At 32.7% G+C, this 21,440-nt stretch overlaps 1 protein-coding gene across 1 annotated transcript in view; it reads right to left on the reverse strand.

Annotated features, from left to right (window-relative positions):
• Positions 1-492: 492 nt before the first annotated feature.
• The window catches only part of LOC133201982 (uncharacterized), a 30,282-nt gene continuing 9,334 nt past the window's right edge, over positions 493-21,440 (reverse strand). Inside the window, exon 3 of the mRNA XM_061337768.1 lies at positions 493-813. Within this exon, the coding sequence (XP_061193752.1) occupies positions 493-813 (321 nt within the window). The remainder of the gene's footprint in view (positions 814-21,440) is intronic.

Consider the following 21,440-nt stretch of genomic DNA (forward strand, 5'->3'; position numbering starts at 1 on the left):
AAACAATTTAATGCATATTAAAAATTCAGTCTCGTGCAATTTTTTTTGGAAGAAGGATTGATGATGAAAGAGAATAAACACTTGCTATCATCCCAGATATTTGAGATTATTTATCAGACAGTACTACCTGTAGAGATATATACAAATGCCATGTCTTTCCTGTCTTCACATTATCACTTCTGAATAAAGTATTACACAACCGTACAAATATTTTGGGAAATTAATTGGACACTTCAATTCATGTACACATACAGACATGTAACTACACATTTTAGTCATCTGTCGTTTAACACATACAAAACGTTTTCCTTAACATACACAAGAGGGCCACATAGTACGTCTACATAAACAGGTATCTGGAACAGAATTCTGTTTTCGAAAACACAAACTCCATCTCTTCTCTCCCCTAAAGGAAACACGTCTATCACTAACCATGTCTGCAACATGCAGTTCACATTATGTTCAAGGAATATTCAAACTTCGCCGAACTGGTCATTTCCGCTGAAAACCTTCACAAAAGAAGAGTTTTTGCTGGAATGTTTCTTTGAACAAATCTTTCTGCCTTCTGAAATGTACATGGATTTTTCGTGCGCAGTTTTCCTGAAGAAGAAAGTGTTGATATTCATTGCAGTTCGGTAAAACTCTCTCGTGTGTGGACATTCCCTCGGTGAGGGTGACAATCTTGCCTTGGGATTGGCTGAATTGGTTGGTGGTGAATTCAGGTGAATGGTGAACTTTGGCCAACAATTGCTCAGCACCATCAGGTGGCTTGAACCGCTTGCTTATCACCATATTCAAACACCAGTCGTATACCTAAAACATATTGTAACATATGATTAAAAACCAATTAACTTTTGTGCTAATTAATAAATGTACAATGTACTTCTAATTAATGTTCATCATTTATAAATTATTTTTTAAAGGGCGATGACTCTGCAAAAAATGTTGAACAAGTAACAAAACAAATCTTTCACCTCTGAATAGAAAAGCCTCGTCAATGATCATGAATAGTTTGGGTTTGTTTTCTTCTGTTTAACTTATATTTTACCATTATAATTCATGTAATTCTAACCTTAATGTATTAAAGCATAATATTTATCCAAATACTTACAACATATGTCTTCATAACGATGGCTTCCCCTGCTCCTTTCTTTAGGCATTGTCAGCTAATGCAGCCATTAGCTCTTTCGTACGGATAGAGTCATCTACCATACAAAGGGCCAAAAGTGGGGAATCCATCAACAACATGAAGTTGTAAATGAGTGACCAAATTCTGTAAAAAGAAAAGTTATAAAATTTCAGATTCTGATTAATGTAAACTTTCCTGATTATGTCATGTTGCATTATTTGACAAGTCAAATGAAACATTTAAAAAATACTTAAACAAAATTATAATACATCTCTGACAATTAGTATAAGTGCTTAATGCATTCATATGTTACCTGCATGGAGAGGGGAACATCTCTTTTAAATAGGCATTTCAAAACAACTTGTTTGGTCCAATACATGTTATTCACTCGTTCACTTCTTTCATTCTGATATTTAATGTCACCGTGATTACAACAATTCTTATACGCTAATAATTTTTATAAAATCCTTCTCTTCCCCCTAACTGAGTCTGATTTCAATAAAAACTTATCCATAAAAGACTACATCTTTATACATAATAATTTAATTGATTTTGATTTTTTTTTGTTAAAAAATTATGCCATGGTAAATAAAAAAAACTCCGAATTGATCTCCAGAGACATAACGGAAAACAGGCCCATGCTGTGTATACCACATTTTACATCGGAGATGAAAACTATAAATATCCGAGGGTTGTCCCAAAAGTCGTAGACAATGTTTATAACTTTGTTAACATTCAACAAATACCAACCAAAATTTGCATAGACATATTTTATTCAATGTTCCTTTAAATAGTGAATTTTTAAATATATTAAAAATTTACTGACGATTTATAGGAAGTCCGATATGGTCTCTCGGCGCACGAACAAAATCCGGAATAATTAACGCATGTAACTAATCCAATTGCATTTGTTTTGTTTTTTTTTTTTGGTAATATGTTAAACATCAATCTGAAGTTTATATCAATGAAACATGAAACAAACTCTTAATAACATGTCAAATTTTCATATAAATACCAACAGAGACAGAGAATTGGTGGTCGTAATTCTTAAAGCGTTGTTGAAATTGAGTTTAATGCAAATGAAGTCGTCCAACGTATTGGCGGCGCACGGAGGTGAAAGAGAAAATGTTTCAAATATTTTTTTTTTTTCACTTCAGAGGTGGAGAAAGAGTACAGAAGTGACATTACAAACTAGAACTTTAGTAGGGATTTTTTTTAAAATGGTATGAGTTAAAGACAGTATTCACCTTCGTACCGAGAATAGTAACGCATTTAACAGTTTAAGTAGAGTACTGTTTGTTACAATCAGACGGTAAGGAACGTCATGGACCATGATGTACGTCAACCTCTGCTTCCAACAATGTAGGGTGATATTACTAAATTTCGACAGAAATTCTATTCTGATTAAAAAAAAAAAAACCCATGGGCAGTAGTAAATTTTAGTACGTTCATCAGTCAAGAGTGTTTATCTTTCATTTTAGATATTAATAGGATGTTTAAGAGACGCCTGTTAAGCATTTTGGACAGTACTATAAAATGATCATGACGTTATATGCGCTTGATTTCGTGCGCCGATGTACACTTATATGCTTTTTTTCATTTTTACATTATTTTCTTATTAAGTGTGTTATCAACATGAAACTTGAAATTCATGATCATAAAATGCTGTTTTTTTACTATGACAAGAAAAGAAACTTAATTTAGCAAAGCGAAAATAGATCATTTTTCCTGTCTACGACTTTTGGGACAACCCTTGTGCAATGACGGTATCTGGATACAACAGAAGTGCGGGTGAGTAGTTGGATCAAGGCATTGTATGATGAAAATATATGAAGGATGTTAAATGCATATACATGTAGTACAGAACAAACGTATTGCAGTACAATAGGACAGTGGATATTTATACTTAATTTCATTTATACGAATTTATATTCAAAGTTCCTCAATGTATACTACATGTACTTAATTATTTTTAAAGCTGACTTGAATCTTTCGGAGGCCATGGGGTTCTTAGGGTCATATACATGATTACTGTAGTGCTACATTGTAAGTGGATGAGAATCATTGATATTTTTTGGATAAAAAGCCAGTCCATCTCAAGGTAACTCCTAGCGTAAGTCTTTACCCATTCTCAGGTTGGTGATTTAAGACACTGTATATAGGTATCTTACGCATATAGAAACAGTTTGATTTGATCCAGGAACCTTTTGATTACAGGAACCTTTTGATTACTTGCCAAACGCCGCTGGACACTGAACCAGGAGGACAGATCTTTTTAATCATTATCTTTTATTTTCAATAAAATTAAGATGCCACCTGGACACTAGGTACTATAATATGTTTAATAACAATCCAAATTTAAAACATCATCTATTTGTGTTAAAATATCAAGAGCATTTAATATAATGTTTTTTTTTAAAAAACTTGAATAACGCCCCAGCATTCCAAAGACTCAAAATCTACGTAAACGTACGTGCTTGTATTTATTAACGTTAGATTTTAGGTATTTTTTCACACAATACTCACTGTTGCAATCCAGATATCGTTCTTTACTACACAACCAATGTCCAATTCTAGTTCAATATTGGAAAGAAATATGACACCACAGAGCCTACACAATTTTTTATATTTGGATATTTTACTTATATTTTATATTTTCAGAATTGTTGATGGTTTTGTCTTGTTCATATTTACTATTGATGCAAAATTGCATCTAAATGAGTAAAAATGGCTGCCATATAACTTTAGATATATTGCATAACATTGCATCTCCTTTCCTTTAAACACTTAACTTTTTAAACTCTTCCTATAAACACAGTGTAATGTATCACTGATAAAACAATGTAGTACAGATTACACTGTGTAATATATCACTGATAAAACAATGTAGTACAGATTAGACTGTGTAATACGTCACTGATAAAACAATATAGTACAGATTAGACTGTGTAATACGTCAATGATGAAAAAATGTAGTACAGATAAGACTGTGTAATGTGTCACTGATAAAACAATGTAGTACATATTACACTGTGTAATGTATCACTGATAAAACAATGTAGTACATATTACACTGTCTAATGTATCACTGATAAAACAATGTAGTACAGATAAGACTGTGTAACGTGTCACTGATAAAACAATGTAGTACAGATTAGACTGTGTAATATATCACTGATAAAACAATGTAGTACAGATAAGACTGTGTAATGTGTCACTGATAAAACAAAGAGTACAGATTAGACTGTGTAATGTATCACTGATAAAACAATGTAGTACATATTACACTGTGTAATGTGTCACTGATAAAACAATGTAGTACAGATTACACTGTGTAATGTATCACTGATAAAACAATGTAGTACAGATTAGAGTGTGTAATGTGTCACTGATAAAACAATGTAGTACATATTACACTTTGTAATGTGTCACTGATAAAACAATGTAGTACAGATTACACTGTGTAATGTGTCACTGATAAAACAATGTAGTACAGATTACACTGTGTAATGTGTCACTGATAAAACAATGTAGTACAGATTACACTGTGTAATGTTTCACTGATAAAACAATGTATTACAGATTACACTGTGTAATGTGTCACTGATAAAGCAATGTAGTACAGATTACACTGTGTAATGTTTCACTGATAAAACAATGTAGTACAGATTACACTGTGTAATGTATCACTGATAAAACAATGTAGTACAGATTACACTGTGTAATGTGTCACTGATAAAACAATGTAGTACAGATTACACTGTGTAATGTTTCACTGATAAAACAATGTATTACAGATTACACTGTGTAATGTGTCACTGATAAAGCAATGTAGTACAGATTACACTGTGTAATGTTTCACTGATAAAACAATGTAGTACAGATTACACTGTGTAATGTATCACTGATAAAAAATGTAGTACAGATTAGACTGTGTAATGTATCACTGATAAAACATTGTAGTACAGATTAGATTGTGTAATGTATCACTGATAAAATAATGTAGTAGAGATTAGAGTGTGTAATGTGTCACTGATGAAACAATGTAGTACAGATTACTCTGTGTAATGTGTCACTGATGAAACAATGTAGTACAGATTACACTGTGTAATGTATCACTGATAAAACAATGCAGTACAGATTACACTGTGTAATGTATCACTGATAAAACAATGTAGTACAAATTACACTGTGTAATGTATCACTGATAAAACAATGTAGTACAGATTACATTGTGTAATGTATCACTGATAAAACAATGTAGTACATATTACACTGTCTAATGTATCACTGATAAAACAATGTAGAACAGATAAGACTGTGTAATGTGTCACTGATAAAACAATGTAGTACAGATAAAGCTGTGTAATATATCACTGATAAAACAATGTAGTACAGATTACACTGTGTAATGTGTCACTGATAAAACAATATAGTACAGATTAGACTGTGTAATATATCACTGACAAAACAATGTAGTACATATTGGACTGTGTAATGTGTCACTGATAAAACAATGTAGTACATATTACACTGTGTATTGTATCACTGATAAGACATTGTAGTACAGATTACACTGTGTAATGTATCACTGATAAAACAATGTAGTACAAATTACACTGAGTAATGTATCACTGATAAAACAATGTAGTACAGATTGGACTGTGTAATGTGTCACTGATAAAACAATGTAATACAGATTAGACTGTGTAATGTATCACTGATAAAACAATGTAGTACAGATTAGAACTGTGTAATGTATCACTGATAAAACAATGTAGTACAGATTAGAAGGTGTAATGTATCACTGATAAAACAATGGAGTACATATTACACTGTGTAATGTATCACTGATAAAACAATGTAGTACAGATTAGAACTGTGTAATGTATTACTGATAAAACAATGTAGTACAGATTAGATTGTGTAATGTATCACTGATAAAACAATGTAGTACAGATTAGACTGTGTAATGTGTCACTGATAAAACATTGTAGTACAGATTAAACTGTGTAATGTGTCACTGATAAAACAATGTAGTACATATTACACTGTGTAATGTGTAACTGATAAATCAATGTAGTACAGATTACACTGTGTAATATATCACTGATAAAACAATGTAGTACAGATTACACTGTGTAATATATCACTGATAAAACAATGTAGTACATATTACACTGTCTAATGTATCACTGATAAAACAATGTAGTACAGATAAGACTGTGTAACGTGTCACTGATAAAACAATGTAGTACAGATTAGACTGTGTAATATATCACTGATAAAACAATGTAGTACAGATAAGACTGTGTAATGTGTCACTGATAAAACAAAGAGTACAGATTAGACTGTGTAATGTATCACTGATAAAACAATGTAGTACATATTACACTGTGTAATGTGTCACTGATAAAACAATGTAGTACAGATTACACTGTGTAATGTATCACTGATAAAACAATGTAGTACAGATTAGAGTGTGTAATGTGTCACTGATAAAACAATGTAGTACATATTACACTGTGTAATGTGTCACTGATAAAACAATGTAGTACAGATTACACTGTGTAATGTGTCACTGATAAAACAATGTAGTACAGATTACACTGTGTAATGTGTCACTGATAAAACAATGTAGTACAGATTACACTGTGTAATGTTTCACTGATAAAACAATGTATTACAGATTACACTGTGTAATGTGTCACTGATAAAGCAATGTAGTACAGATTACACTGTGTAATGTTTCACTGATAAAACAATGTAGTACAGATTAGACTGTGTAATGTATCACTGATAAAACATTGTAGTACAGATTAGATTGTGTAATGTATCACTGATAAAATAATGTAGTAGAGATTAGAGTGTGTAATGTGTCACCGATAAAACAATGTAGTACAGATTACTCTGTGTAATGTGTCACTGATGAAACAATGTAGTACAGATTACACTGTGTAATGTATCACTGATAAAACAATGCAGTACAGATTACACTGTGTAATGTATCACTGATAAACAATGTAGTACAAATTACACTGTGTAATGTATCACTGATAAAACAATGTAGTACAGATTACATTGTGTAATGTATCACTGATAAAACAATGTAGTACAGATTAGAACTGTGTAATGTATCACTGATAAAACAATGTAGTGCAGATTAGACTGTGTAATATATCACTGATAAAACAATGTAACACAGATTAGAGTGTGTAATTTGTCACTGATAAAACAATGTAGTACAGATTACACTGTGTAATGTATCACTGATAAAACAATGTAATACAGATTAGAGTGTGTAATGTATCACTGATAAAACAATGTAATACAGATTACACTGTGTAATGTGTCACTGATAAAACAATGTAATACAGATTGGAGTGTGTAATGTATGACTGATGAAACAATGTAGTACAGATTACACTGTGTAATGTGTCACTGATAAAACAATGTAGTACAGATAAGACTGTGTAATATATCACTGATAAAACAATGTAGTATAGATAAGACTGTGTAATGTGTCACTGATAAAACAATGTAGTACAGATTAGAAGGTGTAATGTATCACTGATAAAACAATGTAGTACAGATAAGACTGTGTAATATATCACTGGTAAAACAATGTAGTACAGATAAGACTGTGTAATGTGTCACTGATAAAACAATGTAGTACAGATTAGACTGTGTAATGTATCATTGATAAAACAATGTAGTACATATTACACTGTGTAATGTATCACTGATAAAACAATGTAGAACAGATAAGACTGTGTAATGTGTCACTGATAAAACAATGTAGTACAGATAAAGCTGTGTAATATATCACTGATAAAACAATGTAGTACAGATTACACTGTGTAATGTGTCACTGATAAAACAATATAGTACAGATTAGACTGTGTAATATATCACTGATAAAACAATGTAGTACATATTGGACTGTGTAATGTGTCACTGATAAAACAATGAAGTACATATTACACTGTGTATTGTATCACTGATAAGACATTGTAGTACAGATTACACTGTGTAATGTATCACTGATAAAACAATGTAGTACAGATTGGACTGTGTAATGTGTCACTGATAAAACAATGTAATACAGATTAGACTGTGTAATGTATCACTGATAAAACAATGTAGTACAGATTAGAACTGTGTAATGTATCACTGATAAAACAATGTAGTACAGATTAGAAGATGTAATGTATCACTGATAAAACAATGGAGTACATATTACACTGTGTAATGTATCACTGATAAAACAATGTAGTACAGATTAGAACTGTGTAATGTATTACTGATAAAACAATGTAGTACAGATTAGATTGTGTAATGTATCACTGATAAAACAATGTAGTACAGATTAGACTGTGTAATGTGTCACTGATAAAACAATGTAGTACATATTACACTGTGTAATGTGTAACTGATAAATCAATGTAGTACAGATTACACTGTGTAATATATCACTGATAAAACAATGTAGTACAGATTACACTGTGTAATGTATCACTGATAAAACAATGTAGTACAGATTACACTGTGTAATGTATCACTGATAAAACAATGTAATACAGATTACACTGTGTAATATATCACTGATAAAACAATGTAGTACAGATTAGACTGTGTAATGTGTCACTGATAAAACAATGTAGTACAGATTACACTGTGTAATGTATCACTGATAAAACAATGTAGTACAGATTGCACTGTGAAATGTGTCACTGATAAGACAATGCAGTACAGATTAGACTGTGTAATGTGTCACTGAGAAAAAGATGTACGAGGAGTGTTCCAAAATAATGTCATTTAGCCTTTTTTGCGTGAAAATTGTTCACAATTTCACTGACTTAGCTACAGTGTACAATGTTTTATAGCGTATTCATTTCACTATACTCAAAAAGACTGACTGATAAAAGAGCAAACAATGCACTTGAAATTGGGGGCTATATAAACAGGTTGGGCACAGTTCCTTTTTCGGGGAAGTATTACTATGAAACGGGATTGTTCCTCTTTTCAGTAATAAAAAACATTACTGTATACGGGAATTTTCACTCGTTTACTCTCTATTCTCGTGTTTGCTTTGAATAAAAGAATAAGTGCAAGAATATTTCACATCCTCTAAATATTTATAGTCTATTAAGTGTATGTGTGCTCAAAACTACAATATTCATTGCTGCAAAATGTTGAAAAAGAGAGATGAAATATTTCTACGATATAAATTTCTTACGGAAGCTTATCTGTCTTAAAATTGTGAGATTGAATACGTTCAGCACTTGCTAACTCGTTCATGAAATTATTCGTTCTATTTTAATTTTATATCATTTCTTTCAAAGACATCGTGAAATAATTTTTTATACCACTGCTTCTTTTACAGATGAAAATAATGATTTGAAATATTAAATTTTAAAACATAGTCTTTCAAAGATGGTTTTAGCATGAATGCCCTTATAAGATTCCATACTTTTCGTATCATATATCAACAGGGAAAATTAAAGTAAAAGTCGTGGATTACTGCTGCACGTGAGTTTAAATTCTTATGCATGTTCAAAAGATATCACCTCCACGTAACCAAGCTATGAATTTTTCCGTTTTTGAACTAATAATAATATAACTTATAAGGGAAATATTCACATCCGTTTGAAGAATACTTATGATGTCGTACGATTAAATCTCATCTTACTCCCGTCTTTAGCACTAAAGGACCGAATTTTTCTGTCAGCGAGGTTGATGTGATAAAGTTTAAACACATCACATCGTATTTTTCATGCACTTTTTATTTAATAAACGGATTTGGGGCATTATTTTAAAAATATGACGAAAATTCCCGTATACAGAAATGTTTTTTATTACTGAAAAGAGGAATAATCCCGTTTTATAGTAATACTTCTCTGAAAAGAAACTGTGCCCAACCTGATAAAAGGTAGGTCCTTACTTGGCATTAAGCCCGTAGATGTTCATCGTGAGGTCTGTGATATCTATGGGAATGATCAAATGTCTCATAGGTCTGTTTGTATGTGGGTTGCTAAATTTAAAACAGGTAATTTGCGCGGATGACAAACATGTCCTTAGCACGTGTTCATGGTATTTTGACAAAAAATCTAAAGCTTAGAAAGATAAACGCTACATGTAGGTGGAAACTTCATTTGCTTAGCAAGTCAAATTCATATAACGTTGTAAGTATGAAACCGAATACACATGTATGGATTACAAACTGGACACGTGGACAGAAAAAAATAAAATTCCTTAGAAAAATGAGCTTCACTAAATACAAAAAATAGAAATATTCAATATTTAATCTTGAATATATAAGCATAGCATGAATAATCAGGGATTCAATAGACTAAATCTATCTGCAGATGCAACCGATGTTTCATCAAGCTCGAATGGCCTGCGTTGCAAAGAAAAAAAGGGGTTCGTAAATTTCAGATGTTTCCTATACATCTACATTTAAATGCACTGTTAAGTTTTACGTTTGTGATAAAAAATAATGTAAATAACATATAAAAAGCAAAAGATGTTTTCCAGCTTGGATTTTTCATGTGTATTTATAGATTCATAGCATTGTTTTTGTCCCAAGTCTGAAAGACTCTGTGAAAAACGTTACTTAGGGAGTAAAGGGGGAATTTTCTGTTATGATTTCAAAACAGGTCTTAAAAAAAATACAAAAAAAATTGTCAAGATTACATTGGCAACTAGGTACATGTAGAAAGTTTTTTTTCCCAAAATTAAACGACAGATTTTTTTTCTTCATAAAAAATATTTAAATTGAAAACGCGCAGTTTTAAGGCTAAGATAAACAATAGTATTTCAGTCTAAGTTCTTCAAAATTGTTTTTGTCGATATGTAGCTCTACAAAATTACTTTAATTGTGTTTAATGGTTAAATGAATAAGTCATTAAAATTTTACAGCTAGGTTAACCCGCCTTTTTCGAAAAACAAGGATTATATAGTTGGTTGGCTACAATTTTCCTCTCCAAGTGAACAGCCAAAGAGGGGGGGGGGGGTAACGTTTGGAACTTCCTGTCCAAAAACGACTCAAACGATTTTGTCCAAAATGTGCATAGACATAGTAGATATAAACATGTATAAAATATACAAAATAACCAAAAATAAACAACGGGATTTTTTTGTGCGGGGGGGGGGGGGGGTATATCCTTAAAGACAACATTTCGCAAAATTTACGGCCGATATAATTGTTTAATTTTAAAATGCAATCCATCGTAAACTCGAATGCTTACTGACGTTTTAGATAAATTGTTTGAACCATTATTTACGTATTGATTTACATTTAGCTACGAATTATCCATTCACCTGATCAAAAGAGGGGTTCCCGGCTGTTGTGACCAATCGACAGGTAGTGCTTACTCCTTCAGGGCACCTGATCACACCTGTAATGTTTTCAGAGGCTTGTGTTTCTTCTCCTCACAATTTGTATTGTTTTTAAAAATGGACTTTTGAGTATGAATACTGTTCGTTATCCTCACATTTCATGATCACCTGTTTTCACAATTTTTTTTCACGTATGCTTTGTTAGATGCAAATGTGCAAGACGTAGTTAACTTATCGTAGCGTTCATTGAAATTTGTAAGTATTTTCTTTTGCTTATATTTCCAAGAAAAGAACCTGTTAGAATTGTACTGTAATGTGAAGATCAGAATATTTTGTGATGTGCGTATTTTTACATATATTTATACTTACTTTGGAATTTCTATTACATTGAAACCCAGGGGTTTAGTGATTTGCTTAGACAATATATCAACGGCGCTATAAATGCTTTTATTATTGATTTCAACTCAGTTGTGAAAATATCTACGTATATCTTGCATTCAGGGCTCTAATAACTGATGCTAAGCATTTTTGATTGAAATATTTAATTGAAATTCTGTTCCAGGAATTTTTTTCTGTCGAATAATATCAATGCCGTTCCTAACTGGAGCAGGGCTACAAGGAAACAACAATGAGCTTTTTTTCTCAGAATATCGTGCATATTCATAAGAATTTATCCACTGCCAAAGTATACATTAGAGGCATTGGAGATATGAAATAAAGTGTTTCTGCGCAGCAAATCAAATAATAATTAAAAATCATGCACCTCTTGAGACAAATTATCTTTTTAAGTCCAAAGAATTCCATTGATTTTTTAAATGATTTTTTTTAAAGTAAAAGGTAATAGCAACATTTTGTCAATACACACTTTGCATAATTAAACAGCGGAATCAGTGTTGTCCTTAGTTACATGGACACACACTTAAACTATTGATTTGTAAAACATGCATATCTCAAGGACATTGCTCGTAAATAAAGAGCAGTTGATTATTCTTATCAATTTCAATTGAAAATGCAAAATCATTTCTATAAACAAGTACATTGTGTTGTAATATTAAGACATTAGAAGCTTTTTCTTTTAACAACAAATAGGGAATCAAGATTGCAATATATATACTAGCGAAAAAAAGAAACTATGTATACTACCAAGTTATATATATATATATATATATATATATATATATATATATATATATATATATATATATATATATATATATATATATATATATATATTTATATTTATAAATAAAATACTAAATATGCATGTTTACATACTTTACTCATACTTTGTACTCAAAATTACTGTTCACACATTAGACATGGCCATTTACTCATACATGTACAATGAATACACATTACAAGTATTTTACTTAGTGCATGTACTGTACAAACCTTATTACAATGTTAACGTCACATTGTTACCACTTTAAATATAAGTACATTATACACACATTTCAACAATATGTTTAATTGAAACTACTTTATGAGAAATGTCTACAAAATGTAATGCAGCAAAGGATGATGATGCTGATAAGCCCAAACTGACCAGCAGGAGTATTTAAATTCCTAACCTGTCCAGTGAGTTTTAAATCTTTTGAAATATATGGAAATAACGAACAGTATTCGAGCTCAAAAGTCCATTAAACAATACAAATCAGGATCAGAGCAAACACGGACGTCTAAAACATCAGAGGTGGGAGGAGGTGCCATGGAGGAGTGAGCATCCCCTGCCGACCGGTCACACCCGCCGTGTGCTCCTTGTCATGATCGGGAAATAACAGAAAAATCCGTCGACAATTCAGTGTGTAAAAATGGCCTAACAATTAGTTTGAAAAAACGTCAGTCAGCATTTGACTTAATGATAGATTGTATTTGCTGACAAGGTCATTGTATATATAGTACTATTGCTAAAGGTTTGGAATTTAAATACTTGCATAGGTAAAATTATTATGAAAGGCAAATTGGGCATTAAATGTGACATAAATTTTTGAAACTCTTTGTTTTGTTACAATAAAGACTCAACTCCAAGACTCCACTTTACTGCAATCCACTCCACTCAGCATTCTACCCCTACAAATGTAGAAGTATTTACACTTTCATCTTTCATCTTTAGATTTGGACTTTAAAAATGAGAAAGAGATGTCAATTTAAGCGTTAAACTGTTTCTTCACACGAAAAATGATTCAATAAAAATATTCGCCCCATGATTGGATAAACGAACATTACTTGACGCAATATATGTATTTTCTTCATTTGAACACATTCTGAAAATTCTTTTCCGGTATTCCCTTATTAAGTACCTGGATGGACTGTTAATCACAAAACACTTGGACAATGTAGCTTTTCTTAAAATTAAGTATAATCCTGACTGGACCGCTTTTATTTCATTTTAATTTTTTCTTTATTTTTTTACTTTTCTTTCTTTTACATTATTTTTGCCAAATTAATAAATGTGTAAACTCGACATTTATAATTTGTGAGAGAAAATCATTATAAACATAATATTTTACCTATAAAAGCAGTTTTATCGACTGCTTAATGGTGACTTAATGGTGGCTTAAAGGTGGTTTAATGGTAGCTTAATGGAGTTTGGACATTAAGCACCTATAAGTTTGGCTTAATGGTAGCTTAATGGTGACTTAAAGATTGTCTAGAAGCTACCATTAAGCGCCTACAAGCCACCATTAAGCTACCTTTAAGCTACCTTTAAGCACCTATTAAGGACTTTGAAATGGCTTAACTTAAATGGTAACTTAATGGTGGTGTATTTATTACTTAACGATAGCTTAATGATGCTTAATGGTGACTTAAAGACAACCATTAAGCCATCATTAAGGACTTATAAGCCACCATTAAGCCAAGTTAAAAGGAAGTGTTTCATCTTGTGTAAATCATTGATTTTGGATTACAGCATCAAAATTTTGTCGTCAGACAATTCTGAAGAACAAGCGTTTGAACAATTTTCATGACATTCAGAACAACTGATTACACACGCTAGACCGTTTTTTCAACAACTGCACCGATAATTGTCGCAGCTTGTTTTGCATTGACAACGCATCATTTTGATTAGATATACAGGAGCTGGAGTTTTGCTAGTTTTGATTGGATAAAAGCTTTCAGATGACAGGTACCACACCCATTCCGTTTCAGGTAAATTTGTTCCTTCCAACCAAATTTTTTATGAAATGCTCTCATTATATGAAAAGATGCATCATCTGATTTTGATGGTAAGTTTTGACACTGAATTGCAATAGATCCAGTTTTATTCAAAATGTTCTGTATCGCAGAATATCTAACCCTTCATTAGGAAGGCCTCCATAAAGGCAAGAGACAACTTCAGAACCTGCATTAGGTACTTGTTCTTAACTGGATGTAATACACGAGAAAATTCAATGATTTTCTTTTTAATAATAAGATACTTTTAGTTTCTTAAACGCAGCAATTTTTCCTAGGTCGAACATCCTGGAAGTAGTGTCGCATTCAGTTAGTGCATGTATGGCAGTAAGCAAAAGAGCTGCATCATACGATGGCCGACATCGGCCGCCACTTTCCAATTAAGAATATTGTCATTTTGTACAGCGTTTTTGTCAATTTTCGTTGACATATTACAACTAAACTGGTAATGCTATATGTACATGTACAATCTTTACACTGACAATTTTCAACAGCGAAAAACATTAAAATTCTTTCGTGTGGTATGAAATTAAAAAAACATAAAACAGGTGACTTGATAGAGATAAGGAGCATTCTAATGATTTTCACTCTTAGTTTGCCTGCATGAGATAATCCTAGATGCTAGACGAACATGTAAAATTGTCATTTTGAAACCTTTCTTTCTTGTTGTATCATTAAAAAATATTTTTGGGATTGTAATTAAAAAAGCGGATAAAAATAATACATTTGTTGTAATGGATATACATCAATTTCCTAGGATCTCAGAGTGCGTGAGACAGCTCGATTCTATCTTTCATGTAGAAGTAGAAAAACATGATGATATGTGCAGCTCTACATGAGAGCATCTTGTCTAAAGTTTTTGGAATGGATCAAAAACACTACACTTTTAAAGCAAGAATAAAATGAGAACCTAAATGGGGACTATATTTGCTCTCAAAATATATAAAATTAATAATCAAGTGCTTGAAACACTTTTGAAAGGCCAACGCAGTCTCCAGCCTTCCACCTGGTTGGCCAATTATTTTTCAATGTGGCACGACAAAGGAAAACATACCGGTAGGTCACTACTATGATGAATTATCTTATGCGCATTGTTAAAAAATCAAAATTCATACATCAAAGACACGTCTGATTATACACAAAAATCAAATTTCTAATACATCCAAAAAATTTCATCCTCGATGTGACCTATGATGTGACCAACACGTACACCAACAATGAATTTTATGAATTAATTGCTACAATCTGTCGAGAAAGTATATCTAGAAGACAATACTAATCTAGAATTACCTCGATTTTGCAATTCTGCTAGAACCTTAAGCTTATCACTTTCGAGTAACCTGTTTTATGTATCTTCATTTCATATCACATGAAGGAATTTTAATGATTTTCTCCGGTGGAAATTGTCAGTTTATTAATTGTACATGTACATATAACATTACCAGTTTAGTTGTAATTTGGCAACGAAAATTGACAAAAACGCTTTACAAAATGACAATATTCTCTATCAAAAGTGGCGGCCGCTGTCGGTCATCGTAGCATCATCACCAATGACATTTCTGGTCTTCTTTATATCCCATACTTTGCACTTCAAGTCTTTTTTGAAAACATCTTCAAAATATATATCATGGAGTCCCGAATAACTAAAATGAGACAAGAGAATCAATATCTCAAAGACTATGACGGTTTTTGTTGAAGATAATGAGATTGCTGTCTGGACTATTTTAAGGTCGGTGTCACCTTCTGCATGCAAGACATTGCACCCTGATTTCTCCAAAATCTCTGAAAGAAGAATGGTGAATCGTTGTTTGTTTTGTGTTTGTAAGAAAGACATCTTTGCTGGACTTGAATGGAGTGTGCAGATCAAAGCATGTATTTCTTTAGATCTTCTCAGATGCGCCATGTCTTTGGTACTTGGTTGGCAGGTAAAGCCATCAAAGATGACAAAAGCATTTTCTATATTTTTTGCAAATACTCATTATACGGACAGCAAATCTGATCAGATGTCTTTCCCTTCATCAATGGGGCGCGTCACAAAAGATTACCACCATTAATAACATGCGTCATATTTTCCATAATGCCATCAGCTTGACAGTCTCTGAGGTTCCACATGTACTCTGCTAGTGTTGATTTGTGAGATTTTCTCATCAATCCATTGGAGTCAGAGACTGATGGTAGTGCACTTGATAGCTCATATAAAAGAACGTTTGCAACATACCCATGTTGTTTGCTGCTGATGGTAGTCTTTGAAAGAGTAACCGGGGATCAATCTGCACAGACTCATTGTCAATTTTGATAAAGTTTCTTGTTTTCATGAGAACAACTTGCTTAGATCTTTTAAATGAGTATTTGAGTATTCTCCAATCATTGAATCAATGATGGCCTGACCAACGGCTTTAGCGTGATCTACGTTCACATTTTTATCTGCCGTTACTTCTGTTTCTATATTTCAGGATTATAGTGCAGGATTGCTCTCGAAAGAGTCTCTTTCCTGAAGAAAGGAAACATTGTCAAAATGTCTTCTCTTATCACGTGCCTCTTTGTGTTGCTCACTTGTCACTAATCCAGTACCAGTTACTTCATTCATTGCATTACTGACCCTTGCACATGCTGGCATTGATAGCATTGGGTTTCTGTCACACCCCCCTCTTTTAAGGCCACCCGAAGGCTTTATGCTCCTTATCAGAACTTGCTCAATAACGTGATCCGACGAAAGTCCTGTCCAATGCCTATCTGTTCGACGCAAAGCATGATGACCGTCCAAGAAATTTTTATAAACATCAGGATGTTCCTTGGGGGAGGTTTTGCATATCCATAAGGTAGAAATATGTTATTTTATTTGTTGTTTAACACCCCTCTCGAGAATTTCTCACTCATATGGAAACGCCACCACGTGCCGGTGGAGGGCTGCAAATTTATATCTATACGTGGCACTCAGGGCCATTGAGGAGTGAGAGATCATTTTCGTGCCAATACCTACTGCACACGGGACCTCGGTTTATACGGTCTCATCCGAAGGACCGGTCTCCAGGAAGTCGGGAAGTCCAAAAGTCTTTCCAGATATTCCCCTTTGTATGCCCTCTGTCATATTCCGAACTATCCAGGTGTTGGATATTTTAAATGCCATAGGACTTTCATCAAAGTATCCATTTTTTGTGAAATATCAGTAAATGTAAGGTCACTGATGTTTTCGAATTTTATATCTGTCATTTCATTAGAAGGAGTATTGTAGCAGTTCACTTATTTTTCCAACAAATTTAAGATTTTCCGATGTTGCTGCTAACCTTTTAATTTTTAGGTGCATAGGGTAGCTTGGGGTGACAGCTGCTATAATTCCCATTCCATGAAAGGTTCCATTGCCATCTAGGATACCGATATTATGATCGACATTATCTGCGATAAATTTTAAAAAAAAAAGGGGGAACCACTGTAAATTCCTGGAATAGGGATACATTGAGAAAGAGAAGCACTTCTTTCAAACCTCTGAATTTCCGTGTACGAAGAGCAAAATCCCAAATCAAACAAAGACTTTACAAGAAATCTAGACCCAAACAATTGATGTAGTTGGGCAGTCAAGCCTATCTGTAATGGTGGAAGGAAACCTCTGGGTCTCATTGCCATCATAATAGCTTGGCCAATAACAGAAATTCTCAATGAATAGATGTTGTCTCCTATCAAAACAGCAAGGTCCGTAGTATTATTCATTCCCGATGAAGGATAATATTCCTTATCTATTTCCTTGGAGAAAATTTCACTTTTTTTAAGTTTTGGAGCTGTCACAATAATAGAACGTTTATTATCGTCTGAACCTAGCTTTGGCCTAAAGTAAAAGTCTAAAAAAGTTTCAGAAAACAGCAATGAAAGCAATTCTGGTGAATACAAGCCAACTCCGTTCAGAAACTCAATTCAACTTTGCTACCCATTGCTTTTTCTGTGGAAAGGTAGCGAAGAAGAATAAGAAATTGCAGTTGATATTTATTGTGTTAGGCCTTTGGATTTTCAGACTAGCATTATTCAAACTTGCAATGAGCGAAATGACAAACGATCTATTGAAGTCAAAGGTCGTATTGAATCAGTTAATGATTTACATGCTGCTGATGCAGTATATCATCAAATATGCAGCTGTAACTATTGAACCCAAAACCAGTGCCTGCTGTTTTTTCATCACTTGATGAAATTCCTGCAAAAAAGGGGCGCCCAAGTACTGCAGATGACCATTTTCCTGAAATTGTTTCTTTTTGGAAAAGCATCCTGATGACCAAGTCACTATAAATGATCTTGTCAATATGATGACAAATAACTGTGATGATCTTGCATACACACCAAAGTTTTCGACAAAACGTTATAAAGATTATTTTAAAGACGACATCATTATCTTTGAAAAACGAGGCACTTCTGGTGTTGTGACACTTCGACAAGCTGCAAATTCAATTCTTGCATTATTAATGTGAAAATGTCCAGCCTCTGTAACAATATTGTCTTCTCGCTTCTTTGCTGCAGAGTTATTGCCCTGACGTCCTCTTTCTCTGAAACATGTCAATAGCGATCCATTATTTTCAGTAAGATTGCAAATTGCACAATCTTTTTGTTCCATTATGATGAGGAATGTGGAAAAAAAAATTATGATGGATTAACAATAATACATGAACATAGAATTTACATATATATTCCACAAAATTAATCGTGAAAAAATTACATTCATTGAAAAATATTTCATTCCCATAGAAAAACTTATAGAGAAAATATAATGATAAATTTTAAATTAAAAAAACTTCTTTATCAACTCAAAATAAATAAGTAATAAAACTTAACTGAAACTGAAAAAAGTACTGAATCTTCATTTTCATCTTGGTATTACGGTATGTTTTTGGTGTCAAATTGGCAAATTCAAGTACATGTATGTAAAAACAAACTCGAACATAATTAAGAATACACTGACATTGAAAAGGCTATTTTCATGTATTTTGATCTTTAACTGCATTCCATACATTCTTGTTATCAACAACATAGCACTTTATTTTACGTATATCACATGCAATCTCATTATAAAAAGATTTTTGTTATGAAAGCACAATAAGAGTAAATAGATTTGTATAGAGGCTATTTGCATTAATTTTTAACACAAACTGCATTCCACACATTTATTTTTTTTTATGAATTTAACACACACACATTAAACAAATTATTTCTGGTGAAGCATAAACCAACAAAAAGTAGGATAGCAATTGTAAGGAAAAGGAAATGCATGCATATGATAATGTATTTTTTTTTTACTTTTGTAACTCCCCTTACTGGAAAATTCCTTGTCTCGACCTACAAACGATTAATTATTAACATTTAATCGTTGTAATTTAGATGTCTAAAATGGAATACATAACCCGAAATTATTTTTTTAACTAAAACACACCTCTAATCCCCGATAAAAAAATGCATTTAATAATAATTTTTCTTGAAATTAATTTTGTGCAGAAAGATTTTCATTTGTATGTATATGTATATATATTTCAAACCTCATGCCCTATAAGGATCACATTCACACATCCATGTAGTTATTAATTTTAAGCTTCATTTTGAGAGTTTTACAAATAAATTTTTCATAGCTTTGTTGTTCCCATCTAGTGGAATGTGATTTAAAAACAAAACAACAGATCAATCCCCCCTCCCCCGCGAACACCCGACAAATAAGAGCTATAAAATATAATAGCAAGGAATATTATCAGTATGATATCACTCAGATCTCTAAATGATTTTTGAATTAAATGATGTTTAATAAAAACAGAAAAAAAAAACTGTAATAACGAATTAATAAACAATTAAGATAAAATCTAAGATGACTGAAATGCAAGGAAAAGTACAGACCATCTTGTAAAATACTACTTTGAAAATCTAATAAGGGGCTTGAAAGTGGTTTGATTGTTTTTACACGTGAACCTCGCCTTTAGTCAAATTACGGGTTATGTGATTTTTTTTATTTTTGATACATACAGTCCAAGCAACTTGAAATGTATTTGGGGATCATATCACCAGTTTAATCAAGGTATTCAAATAAAATATATAGTGACATACATTTTCATAACCCCCTCGCCTGCTGTATAAGTCTGACATGCTTACTGCACCTTTAATTTTCCTTTTAGTTCGTGGCGCCATAGTGTCAAAATTACTTTCGGTACTGTTCAATTTAATGTTCTAAACCGGCGTTTCAATTTTTGATATTCAACAAAGCGTGTGCAGAGCAGGTAACCTAAGGGGTTGGGTGTAATTGGTATGGAATGTTCGAATGTAAGGGAAGTTATAGAGTTTATACTTACTAGGTACACCGTAAAAATGGTAACAGGATAATCCTTCAAACAAGTGTCGGAACCTTCAATGCTCTTTCCAAAATAACTCCTCAATAGGTTGATGATAATATTGATTGATTGATTGTATGTTGTTTTACGTCCCATTCGAGAATTTTTCACTCATATAGAGACGTCACCATATACCGGTGAAGGGCTTCAAATTTTGACCTTTACTCGGCACTCAGGGCCATTGAGCAGTGAGGGATCTTTATCGTGCCAACGCCTGCCGTGACACGGGGCCTCGGTTTTTAAGGTCTCATCCGAAGGACCCGCAACTTTCACTTCAAAGTGCCGAGCGCATGGCGAAGGAACAGTTGCTACCCATTTTTATCGACTTAGGTCTGTCGCGGCCGAGATTCGAACTCACGACCTCCCGATCACGGAGCGAGCGCTCTACCGACTGAGCTACCGTGAACGGTGGTTGATGATAATAGAAAAAGATAGTCATTATTTATTTT

The sequence above is a fragment of the Saccostrea echinata genome, unplaced genomic scaffold, assembly GCF_033153115.1.
Source record: "Saccostrea echinata isolate AGI-Se365-2 ecotype Australia unplaced genomic scaffold, CSIRO_AGI_Sech_v1 ptg000046l, whole genome shotgun sequence".
NCBI lineage: Eukaryota > Metazoa > Mollusca > Bivalvia > Ostreida > Ostreidae > Saccostrea > Saccostrea echinata.